We start from the raw sequence: 21,744 nt of genomic DNA on the forward strand, positions 1-21,744 counted from the left end.
TGGGCACGCACGCACCCGCGCCCGGCGTGAGTTTTAAGCCACTGGGTCCGAGACTCAAACCACGGTCGACTATGTGGGAGTCCAGCGACATAGCCATTACGCTAACTGCTGGTCCCTACATCTCCTCTTTTTAGGGGTAGGGGGACAGTTTGTGACATTAGGAATCTCCTTTCTTGAGTCGAAGGTGACCAGTGTCCTGGGTTGTCTGCATCTGAGGGGATTCCCAGGACACAGCTTTCAGTAGTAACACCAAGAAAGTCAGGCAAACTGGGACAAGTTGGTCGCCCCATCTGGGACCCCATGCTGTTTGGGGTTGACTGCCTTGCAAATATGACTGTGCTGCTTGGGAGGGAAACCAGTCTCTGTGGAGTTCAGGTACCTGAGCAGACAGCTCCGGCATCCTCGTGGTGTCCACAGTTATGGACGGACAGGCCAAGGTGGCGGCACTGCCCCAGGCTGCTCTCGTTGCCTGTGCACCTCACGTCGTCTAGGAAGATGGGGCCAGAGCCGTCGCCAAACAGACCTCTCCTCGGGGCTGCCACGGCTGCCCCACAGTCCAGCTGCCTGCATACTACCTGGGCGGCGGGCAGGTCCCAGAGGTCGTCGCACACAGATCCCCAGGCGCCGTTGTGGAGGATCTCCACGCGGCCCTCGCACCTGCTCTTCCCATTGGCCAGCCTCACCACCGGCAGATCTGCAGGAGCCAAGAGCCAAGTCAGCGTGAGAAGATTCCTTCAGTTCTCAAAGGAGATAGCACTTCAGTCAGATAATGCCAACCTGGTTTGCAGTGTGCTCTTGAGGGACCATGTATCTATAGGAGCATTAAATGTGCAGAAGGAAAGATATGACTGCTTTCTGTGTCTGAGGTTTAGTATGACTCCATAATGCCTCTCTTTACAGGGCAGTTTTAGAATAGGAATATGGGCCATAGACTGGCTTTATAGAAAGCATGTTATACTTAAAAAAATAACACTCTGCTTTTAATGTCCTGTGCATGCCGTTTCACACCTTGTTTTTCTTTTTTTTAATTTATTTTTTATTTTTCTTATTACATTTAATCACTGTGTACAAAATGATTTTTCCCAGCACTGATATGGTGCATATCAGTCAAGTAAAAAATATTACCACATACATTATCATTGACAGATAACTTTTCATTTTTATGTCTGTTAAATGTTTTTTTCTTTTCCATACCCACTTTCTCCCACTCCCATTACCCATCCCCTCCTACACTGTCTCTAGTATCTATAATTGCCCTCCCTGCTACTATACCTTCCAATCCCTCAATTTCTCTAAAAAATAAAAAAAATACAACTAAGTGCTTGGAGTTCATACATTGGATATTTAACCCAGGTCTTTTAAAGACCATCATAAATTTTCTCTCTCTCTCTCTTTTTTTTTTAAAGAGAGGTTTTTGCTATAGGGCACGTGCACGCACCAGAAAGACAGAGAGAGACAGAGGGGCAGAAAGCAAGAAATCACCCCCCAGGGGGGATGGCCACTCTGCAATCCCTTCTCCTCCATTCTCCTCTTGGAATCTTGGGCATGCACGCACATACGCCCGGCATGAGTTTAAGCCACCGGGTCCGGGACTTGAACTGTGGTCAATTACATGGGAGTTCAGCAACATAGTGCTGAACTAAGTGCTGGTCCCACCATCATAAATTCTCAGGAAAAAAATAGTTTTTCTGGGACCAGCAGATGGCATAATGGTTACATCGCTGGACTCCCATGTAGTTGACTGTGGTTCGAATCCCAGACCTGGTGGCTTAAAACTTACACCAGGTGTATGTGTATGCATATCCAAGATCCCAAGAGGAGGAGAAGGGAGGAGTAGGGATTATGGTGTAAGTATCCCCCCTGAGGGGTGACTTCTCGTTTTCTGTCTCTCTCTGTCTCTCTGTGAGTGCATGTGCTTCATAGCAAAAATCTCTCTTAAAAAAACAAACTGTATTTGCATAAGTTCAATAATATCTGTTGACTTGCAACCTTGCATCAGAAGTTGGAAATACTGGTTATTGCCATGGCTTTGTCTGGAATGTCATGTCCAAAGCTAAGGAACTAATGTAGATCTCAAGAAAGCCAACAGAAACTCTTGGAAAGATTGCCTGGTACCATAAACAGTTCTGCCTGGCAGGTAAATAAAGAATGTTACTTTCAGGACCAGCAGTTGGTGTAATGGCTATGTTGCTGAACTCCCATGTAGTCAACCACTGTTCAAGTCCCAGACCTGGTGGCTTAAACTCATGCCGGGCGCATGTGCATGCATGCCCAAGATCCAAGAGGAGAATGGAGGAGAAGGGATTGCTGCGTAGCCATCCCCTCGGGGGGGGGGGGGGGGGGGGGGGGGATGATTTCTTGCTTTCTGCTACTCTGTGTCTCTGTCTTTCTGGCGAGTGCACACACCCTATAGCAAAAACCTCTCAAAAAATAAACAAATAAACAAACAAATAAAGAAAGAAAGAAAGAATGTTATGTTACTTCCTCACAGACCCCTAAAATTTTTCAGGTACAGGTACTTAAAGGCACAGTCAGACAGATGGTGAATTCCTGACTTGGCTCAGTAGACTTCAGAGACCTTTTAAAGATGTAATCTGAAGTTCCTTATAAAGGTTCCAGCAAAGTCAACTAAATCAATTAGTATTCTTCTTGGGCTTTGTGCAAATAACAGACCAAATTGAGACGAAACTTACTTTTTTTGCAAGTAAGTTTATGCCTCTCTAGTAAAAGGGGGAATGGAGAGAGAAAAAAAGAGTTTCAGAAGAAAATTACAGTGCGCTTGTTACTACATTTTAGCTCTGTCCATATCTGTTATTTGAGTTTTTAGTATCTACCTACTATTTGAACAGAATCCTAACCTTTTTCCAGGCTTTAAGTCTTAAGCAATTTTTCTTAACATTTTTTGATTTTGATTTATTAAAGCTAAAACTGCATTTCTGGAAATTAAAAAATACATTATAAAAACAAACAAAAATACTTACTTAATGACCGCAGGAAGCTATATGGCCTCAGCTAGGTGTTACTTTATAGTTCGTTCATTCTACTCACATCTGCTACCAAAATGAGTTTTATGCTTAAAGTCAGACATGAGTTCATAGATATATTTATATTAGTTGCACTTGCTATTGAAAGTATTTACTTTAATTAAGATCTTCTGTGAATCAATAAAATGTGAATATTAAAAGAAAATCCCCACCAAGAAAAAAAAAGATTAACCGACACAGGGTGACAAGTTCTCCGTTGATGATAATGTGCATGGTAGTGTCTATGCTTGATTGATGCCCACGGCATTCATGCTGGGAAAACCCTTTTGTATGCTGTAAAGATGTACAGTAATTAAATGGAAATAAAAAATTAGTTTTACTTCACTTGAATTTATAAAATCATAAAGAATTATTAGGGGATGACAGAGGTGGGTGGGGGTTGGAAACTCAAGCAGAGAGATTAGCATCACTGCCGCAAGAAAGTAAGGAATAGGTCACGTGAAATGGAACTCTGAACCCAAAATGGATGACGTTGATTCTCAGGATCTGAGACCCTAGAGTTTGGGACTAGTTCATGGGGTCCCTTTCAGAAGGGCCTGTGCGGGGGTCTTCAAAAAGTTCATGGAAAGCAGGCCCCATAGCACAGAAGTGAAGTATTATGTGGGGGTAACCAGATTCCACATGGCTGCCTGTGGTTTGAATTCTGGTTCTGCCAGCTTGAAAAACATGGTGGGTATATGTGTGCAAGCCCAGGATCCTGCCAGGTTGGAGAAATGAAGGAAGGATTGCAGTATGACTAGGCCTCACTGGAGGGAGGGTGTGCTTTCTCTCTTTCTCTCATGTGCACATACACTCTGGAAAAAAATCCATAGAAAATGTGGACTATGAAAATCTATACATACGGATTTCAGAAAGTTTTTACACTCAAATAAATCTATATGTTAATTCCATTTTCCCATGAACTTTTTTTAAAGTCCCTTTGTACAAGAGTACTAGCTAGAACTAGGCATTAATACAGGCCTTTGATGATGTTACTGAGGTGGGTAAGTAGGTTTGCTCCTTGAAAAGATCCCAACACTAGGGGAATCGACCTTATTACCAGCTTGCCTTTAAAAAAATTTTTTTTTTTAGATTTTGTCATAGGGTGTGTATGTTTGCTGGAGAGAGAGAAAGAGAAAGAGAGAGAGAGAGAGAGAGAAAGTGAGAAATCACTCCCTAGGGAGGACGGCCACACCAAAATCCTTGTTCTCCATTTCCTGCTAGGATTTTGGGCACACATGCACATGCACTCAGCATGATTTTTAAGCTGCCAAGTCTGGAACATAAACCTTGGTTGGCCATGTGGGAATTCAGTACCTTAACTACCACCACACCTGCTGGCCCTACCAACTTGTCTTTGCACAGATTTCATTCCATATAATAGTAGGACCATGAGAAATAATGTCTGTTGGTCACAAATGGTGGGACACAAGTTACACAATGTAAGAACAGGAAAAGTACCTATTTGATGGAAAACATTCGAATGCTCTTCAGGAGTTGAAGAAACTATACACATAAAAGAGAAAAGTAGTCATTGTAAGTGTGTTACAGACAATGAAATTTCATATATTTTTTGAATACTGTCTAAATCACATAAATGAGTTTCCCTTTAAATGGTCCCTATTGAATAGTTATCTTTTAAAACACAATAGTAGCTTATAAACATGTGTGTTATTCTGATTAATAATAAGAAAATAAAAGAAATAAAATTCATATTGGCATGGTAAGGATATGACCCTACAGGCAGGGAGCCTTGTCAGGAGCATAGAGTTTAGCAGCTGCCTTCCAGATAGGCTCTGCAGGTGGAGAAGCAGATCATGCCCCAGGGTCCAGCCTGCCCCCAGCTCATCTACCACCAGGCTCTTCTACCCTCTTTGACCACTTCTATTGCATGAATCACCACTTTGGGTCAAGAGTTAGTGCCAAAGTCCTGTTGAAATGCAGCTCTTCTATGCAGAAGAAAAGTCACCCTGTGAGCACTCCAAACCATCTATTGTCTGGGTGCATAGCAGGGCCCCTGAGGGAACAGGAAATAGTCTTCACCTTCTGGGAGGGGGGAGGGAAGGGAGCTCAGGGCATTGTCAAAGATATAAAAGCTAGTAAGGCAGACCCAGCACGGGGACCCCAGTCACAGGTCAGTAAATAAAATGGATAGAAACTCATAGACACCTGGATGTCCAGCAGCTGCAGAATCTGAAGAGATAAAAGAAACATAAGGGTGGTTTAATCATGGAAAGTGGATAGAAGAGTATTTTCAATATCACTTTCTCAGTTTATATGTGATGCAAGAAAGCTGCAGTCATTCTCAAGCATGGAAGATTTATTGCTTCCTCTGACTTTACACGGCCTGGTGTGGGTTATCTCACCCAGCTAGAAACTCTGAGGCAATAATTTTGATGGAAATTGCTATAATAACTAACTAAATAATAATATTTTTTTGTATTTATGGCTTTTTTGATGCTTGACTAAATGTCTTATGTGGATTGTCTCAGCTCACATATTTTCAGAGCTCAAACAACAATCTGTTGTCTACAACATGGGACAAAGTTTTATGCACAGAGATATTTCTAGTATCTATCTAGAGTTCTGGGCTAGGCTTGGGCAGCTCCATGACTGGCCCAGGGAGACTTTCAGTTCCTTGAGCAGATGACACCAGCATCTTCTTGATGCCCACAGTTGTGGGTGAGCCAGCCTCTGTGAGGGCATTGCCCCAGGGAGGAGGACTCCTTTCCTCTGCAGTTGACATCTTCAAGGAGGATCTTCCCCGAGCCAGGGTTGAAGCTGACCTCTGGAAGGGCAGACACAACCAAGTGGTCTGCAGACTACGTAGGCATCCTCTGTGGAGGATGTTATCATCACACAGAGTAGCCCAGGTATTGGCATGGTAGACCTTGCCCTGGCGTTCACATCTGCATGACCCGCTCACCAGCCGTAGATTCAGACCTTAGTAAACATGACAAAAAATGATATCCAAGAAGGCTCAGAGGAAAGACCACCAAAAAGTCAAGCTATTTCCTGGGAATTGTGCACTGACAATTGAAGATAACAAAATTGCTTCCCTTTTTATTTATTTTTTCTTGGATTTGTTTCTTGGGTTGTTTTACTACAGGGCACATGCACTCTCTGGAGACAGACAGAGACAGTGAGAGAAGAAAAGTGAGAAATTGCCTTCCAGGGAAAAGTATCACACTGTAATTCCTTCTTCTTCATTTTCCTCTTAGGATTTTGGGCATGAATGCTCACATGCCCAGCATGTTTTTCAAGCTGCCAGATCCCTGTCTCAAATCATTGAGTTGGCCATGTGGGATCCAGCTTCCTTAATCACCACACCAGTGACTGCACCCCCTTTATTTCATTTCATTTCAATTTTTGTCTTGGCTACTACTCAGTGTGTTATTTGAGGTCATGATTGGTTAAGGAATGGTTGTTCCTGGGCTAGTTGGATAAACACCTATACCACTGCATAGTTATCCTTTCATTGTTTGTTGTGCAGTCTTAGTTTATGACACTCACAGGTTTTTTTTTTTTTTTAATGAGAATCTATCATACATATTACCTCTATGTGTGTGCGAGAGCTTCTGTGTGCCCTTGCATATGTTGATGAAGTAACAATAACAATAGCTCCCATCCATGTTGTTCCCAGGATCAGGTATAACCCATGTGTGAAGATACTCCAGGGAATGTAAAAGACCATCATTGCAGGCTTGCCCTCATGTTCAAAGGGCATGATTATAAAAAGGAGTAGAAGCTGGACATGTTTAGAATACAGCCAAGGTGAACTCATAAATGGAGACATGCAGATATCTGGGGTCAGCAGGGCACTCTCAACCTTTCTACTTGTTGACTTCCAAACCAACCACCTAAAGCCATTCTTGCATCTCACAGCTTTTTTTTTCATCTAACTTTCCAGTCACAGATTCTCTGGGCGAATCCAAACATAGCCCTTCTTCCAGTAGCAGCCGTTTGTAGGGCCAGCTTGAGGCAGTGGAGGAAAGTGGAAATGGATGGTGTACTCAGTAGGAGTGCTTCCTCCCACAGTAATGATAAACTAAAACTACAAAGGGAAGGCAACTGAAGAGAGAAGAAAGGATTACCTGTCGATGTGGGCACCTCTGTTGGCTTTGGAAAAGATTCTAAGGACAGATAGAAATAAAAGAAAATTATACATCTTGGTTAATAACAAATATGTTTAACTTTCAGTTGCCTGTGGGCTCTCTATCTTGTGGATTATCTTTAGACACTTTGTGGGTAGAAACTGAATTCTCTTCTTATTCTCTTTCTCTGCAGGGAATCACTCAACTAGTGTATGTTTAGGATACATGCAGCTCATATAAGCTCAAGAAAACCAAAGTATGGAGATTGATAGTTGAAAATAAACATATATACTTTAAAGTCAAGAAAAAATCCTTTAAGGATCTCTGCTGTTCAGTATAACCTATCCTTGTGCTTCCTCTGAAGGTTTGGGGCCACTTCTCTTTTTTCTCAACTCTTCTCTGCACATTTTACTTTTTTCTAAGACCTGCCATAGAAGAGTAGTTGAACTAATTTGAAACAGAACAACTACTGTCCAGAGTCAGGAGCAAACTAAAAAGTGATGCTTTCAGCTTCTTTATTCTTAACAATTTTGTCAAGGAGAAAGCCATTCTCAGAGATAAATCCCCATAGTGTTCTGGTTGATTTCGAGGTCAGAAGATCATGACTGACATCTAAATGGTGTGTTGCGTTGTACAGCAAATATGGCCCTGGTCACTCTGTACAGAGAGATCCACTGAATCCCAACACAGCCTCCGGAGAAGAATGTTGTCATCCTCCTCCCTAGCTAGAGGAGAAAACTGAGGAATGGCGCAGTTCAGAGGTTTGCTGGAGGGCTCACAGCTGGTTAATGAGGCCATGAGGAAGACAACCCAGGACATTTGGCCCCTAAATCACTACCTTATTGCCTAGGGTGACTTTGCCAAGCTAAGTTACAACTAATAAGAATTATTGAAATTACCTGAAGTTGGGTAACTCGCAGCAACTGATGGTGTTGAGTAAGGCTGAGAGGCTATGAAAGACATAAAAAGAATGGGTAGGTTATCTCCATTCTTTTTAAACCCAGGAGGTGAATTTGCTTATTTGAATCAGAAGGTTGCAATGGCTTGTTTGGGGGAAACAATCTTAGCATTGAAGAGTGACCTTAAGTTACCAAGGTTACAACTACCAGATGTTCAGATTGTTGAGTTCATTTCTGTCCTGCTGTCAGACATTGTAATGTCTTTTTTCCCCCCTCTCTCCTTCCTTCCTTCTATTTTTTTTTAAAAAATATTTATTTATTTATTTATTTATTTATTTATTTATTTATTTATTTATTTATTTATTTATTTATTTATTTATTTATTTATTTATTTATTTATTTATTTATTTATTTATTTATTTATTTATTTATTTATTTATTTATTTATTTATTTATTTATTTATTTATTTATTTATTTATTTATTTATTTATTTATTTATTTATTTATTTATACCAACTATGGCATTAGTGATGATGCCTGTGTGGAGCACCTATCTTGGTGGGTGATTTGACTTTTGTCATTCATTCTAGGTGTGGGTGTGGGTCTTGCTTCCCAGAATAAATGTCACTTCAGGGGTTAGAACCACATTTCTATCAGGAACATACACTGATAATCTCAGTGCAGGAAGCAAGCCAAAAGACGTCTGAGGGGGCTCTGGAACTGAGCAAGGAGCTCCAAGGAGGGATGCAGGAGAATGCGGAGCCGCTGCTTAGGGGCCTTGTCAGGTAGTCTGCACCCCATCGATGCACTCAGGCCCCCAACACCCTCGCACCCCACCTCTGCCCAGAGTCCTGGTTCCAAACCTTTTGGGTCCTTAAGCCCCCAGCCCTGACCTCTGACATCACACTCAGCATGTGGCTTCAGCTCCTGCTTTGCTCAGAATGTTGATTCTCTCCTTCAACTTCTCTCTTCTCATAGAACTTGCCAGTACCTCCATGCTCTCCTTGCCCCTTCATCCTATCTCAGGTGTTGCCAGGTCTAGCTGATAAACCAGTTTGCCTCTTCCCAGCCAAAGCCAGAAAGATGCAGTGATAGGCAGGCATTTTTGACTCTGATTATTGAATTTATTTGCAGAAATGGAACTGGGATAAAACCAAAAAAACAAAAGCCCTAGGCTGGGAGCTGGGTTCCCAGCTGTTAGGAAAGATTCTATGTTACCTCTAGAATGAGGGGACTGAACCAAAGAGATGGTTCCAGAGGTGTGACTCATTCCCAGTGGGATGGATCCTTGTGGGATGAAAAGCAAGTTGAGGTGGTGCGTCTTCAATTTGAGGAGTTGCATATTTATTGCAGTAAAATTTTTAAATTTACTTTTAGTTCCTCTCTGATTAAGGATATTTTCAGATATGCATGGGTGTGGATTTAGATTAGGAAGTTCACTGGTTATTTTAATTTTTAAACATTTTCAACACTGTTTAATTGCCAGGGTGTTTGTTTATTTATTTATTTATTTATACCAACTATGGCATTAGTGATGATGCCTGTGTGGAGCACCTATCTTGGTGGGTGATTTGACTTTTGTCATTCATTCTAGGTGTGGGTGTGGGTCTTGCTTCCCAGAATAAATGTCACTTCAGGGGTTAGAACCACATTTCTATCAGGAACATACACTGATAATCTCAGTGCAGGAAGCAAGCCAAAAGACGTCTGAGGGGGCTCTGGAACTGAGCAAGGAGCTCCAAGGAGGGATGCAGGAGAATGCGGAGCCGCTGCTTAGGGGCCTTGTCAGGTAGTCTGCACCCCATCGATGCACTCAGGCCCCCAACACCCTCGCACCCCACCTCTGCCCAGAGTCCTGGTTCCAAACCTTTTGGGTCCTTAAGCCCCCAGCCCTGACCTCTGACATCACACTCAGCATGTGGCTTCAGCTCCTGCTTTGCTCAGAATGTTGATTCTCTCCTTCAACTTCTCTCTTCTCATAGAACTTGCCAGTACCTCCATGCTCTCCTTGCCCCTTCATCCTATCTCAGGTGTTGCCAGGTCTAGCTGATAAACCAGTTTGCCTCTTCCCAGCCAAAGCCAGAAAGATGCAGTGATAGGCAGGCATTTTTGACTCTGATTATTGAATTTATTTGCAGAAATGGAACTGGGATAAAACCAAAAAAACAAAAGCCCTAGGCTGGGAGCTGGGTTCCCAGCTGTTAGGAAAGATTCTATGTTACCTCTAGAATGAGGGGACTGAACCAAAGAGATGGTTCCAGAGGTGTGACTCATTCCCAGTGGGATGGATCCTTGTGGGATGAAAAGCAAGTTGAGGTGGTGCGTCTTCAATTTGAGGAGTTGCATATTTATTGCAGTAAAATTTTTAAATTTACTTTTAGTTCCTCTCTGATTAAGGATATTTTCAGATATGCATGGGTGTGGATTTAGATTAGGAAGTTCACTGGTTATTTTAATTTTTAAACATTTTCAACACTGTTTAATTGCCAGGGTGTTTGTTTTTGTGTATTGTTTATTTGTAGCAAGAAACATCTCGCTCTCCATTTATGGTAGTGATACAAACTTTCCTTGTACAATGAATTCGTTTAAGTAAAAAAAGAATCAATTTAAAGGAAAGTATCATGCAATTTATGAGAAAACTTCAAAAAGCTCATTCAAAAATAGAATAAAAGTACACATTTATTTTGGTGCAAAAATGTTTGAAATCCATGCATAACTTTTTTTTAGTAGCACATACTGTCCTTGAACTTTTGCAAGAACCTTGTACAGTGTGGGCAGTAGGTAGGCATGGTGGGGCACAGGGTCCATGCAGGGATATCTGAATGGTGACTCCTGGGAACAGTGGTATGCAGACTGTCCAGATTTCCCTAGCTCTAAGTGTAGTCAGGCAAAGGGCTCATGGAGCTGGACTATCAACAGCCCACCTCCCCACCCCCAATCTCCCGACCCCAGCGTCCACTCAGAATCAAGACCCACCTGAGCAGATGGTGCTGGCGTCCTCATGATGACCACAGTTGTGAGCGAACCAGCCACTGTGCAGGCACTGCCACAGCCTGGCTTCAGTCCCCACACATTCAATGTCATCAAGAGTGATGGGGCCCAGGCCTCGTTCAAAATGTGCCTGCCCGAGGGCCGCCACTGCCCTGCCGCAGCCCAGCTGCCTGCACACCACCTGGGCATCGCGCAGGTCCCCGCCGTCGTCACACACCGTGCCCCAGCTGCCGTTGTAGTACACCTCCACGCGGCCCTCACACCGGTGGCTGCCATTGGCCAGCCTGAGGGCCACATCTGGGAAAAGCAGACACCGGGGTTACCCCTTTATCTTTGTTAGAGAAACCCCCTTTCCTCTGAGTTGCTGAGTTTTTTTTTTTTTTTTTTTTTTTAAAAATGGGGTCCTTTTTAAATTTTTTTTTTTTTTTTGGGGGTTTTTTCTTTTTGGTTTTTTCTCTTGGGGTTTTGGTCGTGCATGCACAAGCACCCAAGCACCCAGTGTGAGTTGTAAGTCACCGAGTCCAGGGCTCGAACTGCGGTCAACTACATGGGAGACCAGTGACATAAGCACTACGCCATCTGCTGGTCCCTACGATGTATTTTTTTTTTTTGGAGAGATTTTCACTGTAGGGCGCGTGCGCTCGCCAGACAGACAGAGAGAGACATAGAGACAGAAAGCGAGAAATCACCCCCCAGGGGGGATGGTCACGCTGCAATCCCTTCTCCTCCATTCTCCTCTCGGGATCTTGGGCACGCACGCACACGCGCCCGGCGTGAGATTTAAGCCATCGGGTCCGGGACACGAACCGTGGTCGACTACATGGGAGTCCAGCGGCATAGCCATTACGCTAACTGCTGGTTCCCGAGTTGCTGAGTTTTTAAGGGTTCTGTTCTTATACTTGAGGAGGGAACAGTTGTGGATTAAAGCTAGTTGCAAAAGTGCTTTAGCTTTGATCTCTCACATTAATGTAACTTGGGGGGAGTAGAGAAGAGGTTTAAAAACCCTTTTCTACTATTGGATTATCTCCTTCAAGGAGGTCAAAGAGGGCCCCTGAAAGCCTTTATTAAGAGGAAATCACCAAGCATGCAAGCACTGTTGCTGCCCCTAGTGTGGAATGTATTCTTTAGGCCAGGGGAAATTACACGCCGTTTTCAATAAGACAAAGTACAGCGAAACCTCCAAGAGAGGTAAGTCAAGTATGTTTTCTCAGTACAGTGTGATGCGCTTCTAGCATCAGAACACAGATGCTGTGGATTCATTGTTCTACGGCAGTGTGGGGCATTCAGCCAGTTTTTCCAAGTCATATCTTGGGAGTAAACTAAGGAGCTTGGGAAATCCCTTTCAGACTCCGAGTGTCCAGTTGACTGAATTGGCCGTTCAACTTCACCATAATTCCCAAGCAGGGCCAGAGACTAAAATGATGGAAGGACCTACCAGTATTATTCTCATCTTGCACAAGAGACTCATAGGAGGCATAGAAGCCGATGTTGGTGACGATAGCGTCACTGTGGAACACCACCGTCATATGGTTGGAGGAGGAGGTAAATATTGGGACTGTTCCAGAACAGAACCTCCCCAGTGAAAAGGATTCACTCTGTGGGCCATCAAAGATTTCAATGAAGTCATATGGACAGCCATAGAAATTTTCCATTCTGTGAAGTGAACATGGTATTATTCAGACTCAGTCCCCTGGAGCGCCCCACCCCAGTAAGAATTGCCCAGGCCAGGTTTGGGAAAAACTATCTGGAACTACATCTTTTCACACAGGTTGGAGGAAATGGTGATTTGGTTGGTGTGAGCAATAAGTATCCTGTTTCTAAATATCTTTTTATTTTTATGGTTTTAATTCAATAATATTTTCTGAGTTTCTATTACAAGCACATAGAATAGAATTTAAGTGCTATTAATGAGCATAAGGTGAAAAGTAAAATTTTCTCCCACCCTTCACTGGTTCCTCCCCTTCATTTCATATCCCAGAAGCAGCTTTAATGACAGTCTTTTTTTCTTTTTCTTAGAGATTTTTTGCTATAGCGCATGTTCACTCCCTGGATAGACAGACAGAAAGCGGGAAATCACCCCCCAAGGGGAATGGCCACACTGCAATCCCTTCTCCTCCATTATCCTCTTGGAATTTTGGAACACACACATACATCCACATGCACACACATCTGAGTTTTAGTCCTCTGGGTCCTGGACTTAACGGCAGTCAGCTATGTGGGAGTCGAGTGATGTAACTGTTAAATCATCTGCCAGGCACAAATGGCAGCAGGCTGTACTATTGTCTTCTTTCTTTCTTTCTTTTCTTTTTTTTTTTTCAGCTCATTCCAAGCAATACACACCATTTGTGACAGTGATATGTGATGTACCCAAATCTATTTAACTAATCCCATATTTATGGACAAATAGATATTCCCCTTCTATAACTACTTTAAGAATGATGATGCCATGAATATCCTCAGTGCGTAGGAAACTTTATCTGCAGACCAAATTCCTGGAGCTGGAATTGCTAGGTTAAAACATCTGTATGTGGAGGTAGGGGTCAGGTCAGGCACACAATGGCAATGATTAAGCACTGAGCACTGGGAGCTGGATCCCACATGACCAATGGTGATTTAATCCTAGCCCTAGTGGCTGGTAAAATACACTGGCTGTGTGTGTGTGTGTGTGTGTGTGTGCATCTAGGATCCTAACAGGAAGGAGAAGAAGAGGAAAAAGAATTGTTACATGACTAGGTCCCATTCAACGGTCCTTTCTTTCTCTCCTTTTTCTCTATCTCTGGTGATGACCTCTCCCCCCAAATCTCAAAAACCTGTCAGCTTAAGATTTTAAGGGCTAGCTTGCTTTATAGAATTAAATATGAGAAACCAGCAGATGGCATAATGGTTATGTTGCTGGATTCACACGTAGTTTACCATGGTTTGAATCTGAACCTAGAGACTTAAAACTCATGCCAGTCATGTGTATGTGTATGCCCAAGATCCTGAGAGGAGACTGGAGGAGAAGGGATTGCAGCCTGGCCATCCCCTTTGGAGGATGATTTCTTGCTTTCTATTTCCCTGTTTCTATGTCTCTCTGGTGAGAACACATATCCTATAGCAAAAAATCTCTCTCTCAAAAAAAAAAAAGAATTAAATATGGACGTTTCTTTGTAGTGAGGAAAGAAGGCAATAAAACTGATGTGCATAACTAAGTAAAAATGATAGTAAAAGTAAGGAATATGGGATCAACAGGTGGAGTGGTGGCTACGGTGTGGGATTCCCACATGGCTGACCATGGTTCGATCCCCAGACCTGGCAGTTTCTTTCTTTCCACTTCTCTCTTTCTCTCCTTGGTCAAATAATAATAATAACAACAACAACAAATGGGATTAAGTAAATAAATAATTCTTTAAAAAAGGTAGAAAATATCTACTTACTTTACCACTTCAAACATGAGTTTGATGTGAGCCCTGATATCCACTTGTATGTCCCAGGCACAAATCACATTTGTGGGATACTTTTTAGGGTACCAAGGACTGGAAAAGGAGCCCGAGTTATTTGTGAGCAAGCCACCACAGTGGAAATCTTCTGTAAGAAACAGTGAAGAAACCCCATCAGACGAGGGTACTGATTCTGCTGGTGTTTTTGTTTTTTAAAAAAAATTTTAGAAAGCTGTTTTGCTATAGGGTACATGTGCTTGCCAGAGAGACACAGAGAGCGAAAGTGCGGCCATGCCACAATCTCTTCTCCTCCATTTTCCTCTTGGAATTTTGGGTATAGACATACACATGTCTAGCATGATTTTAAAGCCACTGGGTCCAGGACTTGAACCACAGTTGACCATGTGGGAGTCCAGTGCCTTAACCATTATGGCACCTGCGCTGGCTCCTCTGCTGGTGTTTTTAGAAGAGCCAAAAAGGATAGAGTGAGAATGGAAGTAAGGAAAACTTACTCTCAGCTGCTTTTGCTGATAACTAAAAATGTTATTTTTGAGAATCCTCTGAGCTCTGTGGCCAAGGATGATCATTACATATGCTTTATGAGCTCATGCACATGGCTAGGTCTAAACACACATCTTAATGGCAAATCGCAAAGACAATGCAAGGCAAAGTATCCTTTCTCAGTATGGTATGTTGTAAGACACTCGTATTGGAAGATTCCTACTTGTATTATGTAAAAATACTAGCTGAACACAAGACCACAATTGCTTGAAGCATTCAATTCATGATGAAAACACTGGGTCTTGAGGACTAGTGTGTGGCCTGGTGCGAATTTGTTAAAAGGCCCTCTGTGGTGCCTTTTCACATATGTAAAAGGGTAAAAGGACTTTCACTAGTTATGGGACATGCTAAAATGACAGATGATGCAAATAACACAAATCCATGAAAAGCTTACATAAAGCTGAAATACCTGCAGAGGTGCTGTCGTCAGTGGAGTCTGTGGAAATACACAGAGAGTAAAAGATACCATGAGCAAGCATTTTATCTAGAACACAAGTTAAAATACCCAAAGACTTTGACACTCAAAAGCTATAATTTTCTGTGCCTCAGTGACTAGAGACAATTCTCACCCCTCAAGAGTTTGGACTTTTGCACACCAAGTATGCGTATGGATATCACTCTGTACAATTTGTCAAGGTCTGATCTTTCTTTTTCCTTGTTCCCTCCAGCATCTTTTTTTTTTTGTCCCTTTCACATTTTTATTATTTTTAATGACACCTAATAATTATACAAAGTTTATGGGGTAAAATATGAGTTTCCCATAGATTAATATAATGATCAAATCAGGGTAATTAGCCTATCCATTATCTCAAATATTTATAGTTATTTCATATTGGGAACATTCAAATTTCTCTCTTCAAGCTATCCTGAACTGTTCAATAAATTATTATTAATTAAGTCACCCTAGAACACTAGAACTTATTTCTCCTATCTAACTGTAATTTTTTAAAATGTTGTTTATTATTATTATTTATACATTCAGTTGCTATTTCTCATTTAGATTGTAACGAGACTTTACCCAGCATGACATGCACCTCAGACCAGCCTAGCTGAGAATACCGTACACATCATCACAGCCGCATCATGACTGCAAGCAGTTAATCCCCTGTTCACTGCAGATGCCGATTTAGGGAATCTCAGTGGCCGAGAGACTACATTCCTGGGAAATCGGAATTATCCTTCTCTCCTCTCTTTCCACCCTCTGCTGCCCCATCATTTTGTCAACTCTCATGACTGCATTGCTATCGTTAATTAACAGCAGAGAATTGAATTGCACTGTGCCCCAAGTTGAGGATTAAAATGTAGCCAGGATTTATTTATATGCAACAGGGACCTGGCAACTGGTTAAACTATGTGGAAAAGCAATACCTGTTAGTCCTCTGTTTGAACTGTCATCAGTACCTTTTCAAAGACAGAGAGAGGATGAGAGACAGATTGAGTAAGATGGTCACATAATTCACACACACACACACACAAAATCAGGTATATATATATATATATATTAGGCTCAAACATATTCTATTCTGGGCAGTTGGGAATGTAGTGTCAAAATCCAGCAATGGTTAAAGAGTTGCAGCCTATGGCAGTGCCTGCTGGGTGAGGGAGCACACTTGCTTTTTAGTTTCCTGAGGTAGGTTTAAATAAAACCTGGAATTTGTTTGTTTTTATCAGCTATCGGGCTGGCCAATCGTTTGTATCAGAGTCGAGCTCAGTATGTAACACAGTACCTTGGGAAGGCAATAGAGTATAGACCTGAAGATAATCTTGGCTATGCCTTAGATGCCTCATCAATGAACCAAAGTGCTCTCTACCTTATTAAGTACACTATGGTTAGCAGCCAATTGCTTTATTGGGCTGTGAGGATTAGATGGAAAAATGAATGCACCAATTTTAGCCTAGAGCCTGGCACTGTTTTTGCTCAGGACAGAGTGGATCATCACCAACACTATGGCATATCATTCCAGAAGTAGGATATCTGATAATGCAAACCCTCTGTTCACTCATCACCACTTTTTAAGTGAACATTTTACAGATGCACCCGTTTAAAAGAAAGACAACCAACTCTTATGCAAATTGATCTAAAAAGCTGGCTTAAAGCCCAGGGCTTGTTTAATTGCCTGCTGGCCCTAATGTCTCCCTTCCCAGTGGCTGTTGGTAGGTGAGACTTTCCCTGAGGTGTGCTGTGTGTTTCCAGGCACCTACCTGTGCAGATGGCGCCAGCGTCCTCGTGGTGCCCGCAGTTGTGGGAGAACCATCCGTTGTGTGTGCACTGCCACACCTTGGCTTCATTCCCCGTGCACTGCACATCATCCAGCATAACATGACCAGTGCCTCCATCAAAGTAGCTCTTAGCTGGGGCTGAAAGGGCCTCACCACAACCAAGCTGCTGGCACACCACCCTGGCATCTGTCAGGTCCCAGCTGTCATCACACACTGTGCCCCAGGTACCATTGTAGGAGACCTCCACCCGGCCCTCACACCTGTGGCTGCCGTTCACCAGTCGCAGAGACATACCTGGGGGACAGAGAAACGGGGGCTTCTGAGCTGTGATGCTGCCCCCAAACTCTAAGACTTTCAAGTAGAAAATTTTCTCCTGCACTTGGGCATATTCTCCTATTGGATTAATGAACCCTAGGTAGGGTGGCCCTATATCCTGATATGTCCGGTATAGTCTTAGTTTACACTGTTGTGAATCAATAAATGATTGTTAGTTATTTTACAGTTCCTTTCAACTAAAATGTTGGTGGATAAATTAAGTCACCCTAAGCAGAAGCCATTGAGAACTCCAAGTGTTCCCCACATACTGCTTCAGAATCTAAGAGGACCTTGGGTGTTCTAGATGGTTTTTGTATTGAATTCAGCTGGAAGAAAGTGGACTGGTGGTTGTAGTCTGAAATAGCTTTGTTCTGGAAGGATTTTTCTTATTGCATTTTCCCATCCTTTGGAGAGGGAGGCAGTCTTTAGGGTTTTCTATCTACGTGCATGCAGACAATGCAAAATATGAGACTTCTCATCAGCCAGAATGCTTGGGTGAAGGAAGTGGCAGAACAGGGGTGAGAAGTGGGGCTGGAAGGCTGGGAGTGTCAGCATGACTGTCACTCAGGATGCCATTAATGAAGATGAACTAGGCAGGCTGGATTTAGAAAGCATCTCTTCTCTTACAGGAAAAGAGCACAAATCAGGTCTAACTTTTTTCTAAGGTACCTACCACTTTCCCTTTCATCTTGCTGAGCAGCATTGTACAGAGCATAAAATCCTGTGTTGGTGATCATGGCATCGCTTCTGAACACTACGGTCATGATGTTTGAAGAGGAGAAGAACGTGAGCTCTGCCCCAGCACAATATCTGCCCATGGAGAGTGAGGCAGCTTGCCGTCCATCGAACACCTCAATAAAGTCATAAGGGCACCCATAGATGTCCTCTAATCTGAGACATGAAAGCAAAATTAATTTTTTCAAGGAAATCTGCAGGATGTTCTAAATAGCCATCTTTTGCATTGAAACCAGTTAGAAACTGCAATCAGCGCTGCCATCTTTCTCCCAACCACACCTGCCACCCCCACTATTCACTGGACCTCTTACATGCTGCTTTGAATCTGCTCTCCCTGTGCTCCTGTACTGACACTGCCCCGGGTCTGTCAGACTTTTATCACTTCTCATCTGGTCTATTTCAGTGGTTTCTCACCTGGTATCTTGGCTTTTAGTCTCTCTTACCCACTTCCTCTCTATCTTGAGTATCTCTTGAATGTCCTCCAACTCTTTATTTTTTTTGGAAAGATTTTCGCTATAGGGTGTGTGCGCTTGCCAGACAGACAGAGAGAGACATAGAGACAGAAAGCGAGAAATCACCCCCCAGGGGGGAAGGTCATGCTGTAATCCCTTCTCCTCCATTCTCCTCTCGGGATCTTGGGCACGCACGCACACGCGCCCGGCGTGAGTTTTAAGCCACTGGGTCCAGGACGCGAACCGCAGTCGACTACGTGGGAGTCCAGCGACATAGCCATTACACTAACTGTTGGTTCCCAATGTCCTCCAACTCTTGAATCAACTCCTGCCACTCCCTGGGGGTGGTGGCAAGCATCTGAGAGGGTTTCAGTAAGTAAAACTCTCAAGAAGATGCAGAGTGAGAAGAAATGATGACAGCTGTAAAAGCTCTAAGGGCCTGTCAGCTAGAACTCTCTTTGCCAGTGTCTTCAGCTGCCCAGTTCAAACCAAGTCTTTTCATGACATGTTTCATCTAACCTGGATGATCAGAGAGTCTATCCTTGACCTCCTAACTAATGCTGTCTTCTTGTCCATTCTCTACCTATTACCATCTACTTATATATTTATATATATTTTTTTCTTAGTGTGTGTTCGTCAACTTACCACTTACTGAAATTGTCCATTCAGTTATTGGTATATTCAAGTACTATTTCTCTTCCCATTTAGAACATGAACTCTGTGAGGGAAGAGATTTGTCTATTTTGGTTGATTCTACAAGCCTATTTCTAGATGGGGGATCACGCAGAATGGGGCCTCAGTAAGTATGTGTTTAAAGAAAATCAACATTGATCTAACATAAAAAATGTAAGCTATGCACTTTTACATTTAGACAACAGTAAGTAGCCTTTGATATCTACATTATAAATTCTCACGCATAATAATATGCACAGTGTATAATTATATTTGTACATAAACTAAGCACTGGATTTGAAATCTGCTTATCGTAGACCATATCTGTTCCATTAAGGAAATGCCAAGTATATCAAAATAGCCAGTTTTTAAATTTTAAAGTAAAAGGAAGTGATATCATTTGTTTGTAAGGAAACAAATAAGCGGCAGTAACAAGCATCAAATTTTAAATGAATACCAGGCCAGAAGAACCCCTGAGCACACAAAAGTCAGACCCATAAGTGACCTCAGCCTAACTTGTTTACAAGCATAGGTGAAAATTAACTTGAGCTATTTCTTGTAAATGACTGTTAAAGAAAAATAGAACTTAAGCTCAACCAATCAGAAGCAGCCAACAATGCTGTAATTACATAACTAAGGACATTCCAACAGGATAGAACAAAGAAAACAACTGTATAACTGTAACCAATTAAATGTTTTCTTTGCTTTATTTCTATGTTTGTCCTATAAAAACCTCATTCTTGTGTTTCCTTTGTAGAGTTCCTGAACCACTTCTGGTTTGGGGCAGCCGATTCATGAATTATTATTTGCTCAAACTCTTTAAAATATTTTTGCTCCTCAGTTTACATTTTTTAACACACGGCACTGTAATTTGAGAAATCACTTCATTAGAAAACAGAACACACTTCACTTAGCAACAGTGAAATGACATAATTCAAATATGAATATGACTTTTACAAATCAACTGCGAAACAAAGTTCTGAAAAAGCCAAAATAGAAAACAACAAAATGAAACAAATTTCAGTGTAAATCAGTTTCTCAGTCTCAGCACTGCTGACATTTAGGGCTGGGTGAGAGTGGGGTATGGGTAGCTGTCTTGAGCATTGTGGGACACTTAACAGCACTCCTGGCCTCCCTTACTAGATGACACTGGCACTTACAAATTGTGACAAAATGTCTCCAGACCTAGTTGTATGTCCTGTATGAAGGTATGGTCAGTCCCAGGAGGGCACCACTTATATAAATAGCAACTTTATGTCCTGAGAAACCAAAAGCATATATCAATAAAGCTAGACTTACAGACATCAAAACCAGAAAATCGGCAACTGTGTTCTGGCTCTAGATGACACTAAATAGCTCCTTCATTTGTATACTCCAAAATTATCTCATGAAACATATATTACAATGGAATAATAACCTTAGATTATAGGGAAAGTGGGCCATTAGCTGTTGGAAATAACCACTTCCTAGAAATGTAAAGTGATACTCTGTGCCCCAAAACATAAGAACTGTGCATTTCCTAGGTTCCAAATCTTTTCACATTGTTTTTACTGAATGTGTGTTGGAAAAATGAACGAATGGTAAATACATTTTGCTCAGTGACCCCTGACATTAGTTTATGTCCTCTCTGTCCAAATAAAGTTAGCCATCAGGTAAAACCAACGAAACTTGCCCCTTACTTCACTGCCTACCATTTACAGTTAGCCATTTAAACCTTTAACTGTGTGTGATCATTGGACATAGAGGGAAAGAAAAAAAAAGTTGGGGACATACTGTGGAACAAATTCAGAAAGAGAGATCCAGAAGCAACCCAGCGTAGAAAGAAAAAAACAAGGTCAAATGTTATCAGAAAAAAAAGTATTTTCATTAAAAATGTATGCATAGGGACCAGCAATTGGTGTAATGGCTATGTCACTGGACTCCCATATAGTTGACTATGGTTTGAGTCCCGGACCCGATGGCTTGAACTCACACCGGGCCCATGTGTGTGTGTGCCCAAGAACCCAAGAGGAGAATGGAGGAGAAGGGATTGTGGCATGGCCATTCCCCCTGAAGAGTTATTTCTTGCTTTCTGTCTCCATAGCAAAAACCTTAAAAAAAAAAGGTAGGCATATATATCTATATATCTAAGAATATATATGTTCATATAAATATATATTAAAATAGGATGAATTTCTTTAAAAATGGGTGGCAGGTGGAGAAAGAAGTAGGAAGTACAAGATCCATGATAGGAAGAATGAAAAATCTTGGTAAGATATGATAGAAATTCTTGGAGGCAAGAGGAACCTATTTTGTGTGGCTTCAGAGGGAGGAATGAAGACCAGGCAATGAGAATGAAGGAGAACAGACTTTGATTCAGCAG

The 21,744-nt window shown here is 42.1% G+C and overlaps 1 protein-coding gene and 1 long non-coding RNA gene across 2 annotated transcripts in view; both read right to left on the reverse strand.

Annotated features, from left to right (window-relative positions):
- Window positions 1-12,534, reverse strand: part of LOC102496342 (deleted in malignant brain tumors 1 protein) — a 43,962-nt gene extending 31,428 nt beyond the window's left edge. The window contains exons 1-4 of the mRNA XM_027770128.1: window positions 12,444-12,534; window positions 10,994-11,305; window positions 8,017-8,067; window positions 380-694 (exon numbers count right to left, since the gene is read on the reverse strand). Coding sequence (XP_027625929.1) covers window positions 380-694; window positions 8,017-8,067; window positions 10,994-11,305; window positions 12,444-12,534 — 769 coding nt within the window. The remainder of the gene's footprint in view (window positions 1-379; window positions 695-8,016; window positions 8,068-10,993; window positions 11,306-12,443) is intronic.
- A 2,000-nt stretch (window positions 12,535-14,534) lies between these two features.
- LOC114006991 (uncharacterized) lies at window positions 14,535-16,194 on the reverse strand. Its single transcript, XR_003548654.1, has 3 exons — window positions 16,023-16,194; window positions 15,398-15,424; window positions 14,535-14,575 (listed from the first exon to the last, which is right to left on the reverse strand). It is a non-coding gene; the product is annotated as an uncharacterized LOC114006991 (long non-coding RNA).
- Between the last annotated feature and the right edge of the window lie 5,550 nt (window positions 16,195-21,744).

Source organism: Tupaia chinensis, unplaced genomic scaffold (assembly GCF_000334495.1).
Source record: "Tupaia chinensis unplaced genomic scaffold, TupChi_1.0 Scaffold000113_1, whole genome shotgun sequence".
Lineage (NCBI taxonomy): Eukaryota > Metazoa > Chordata > Mammalia > Scandentia > Tupaiidae > Tupaia > Tupaia belangeri.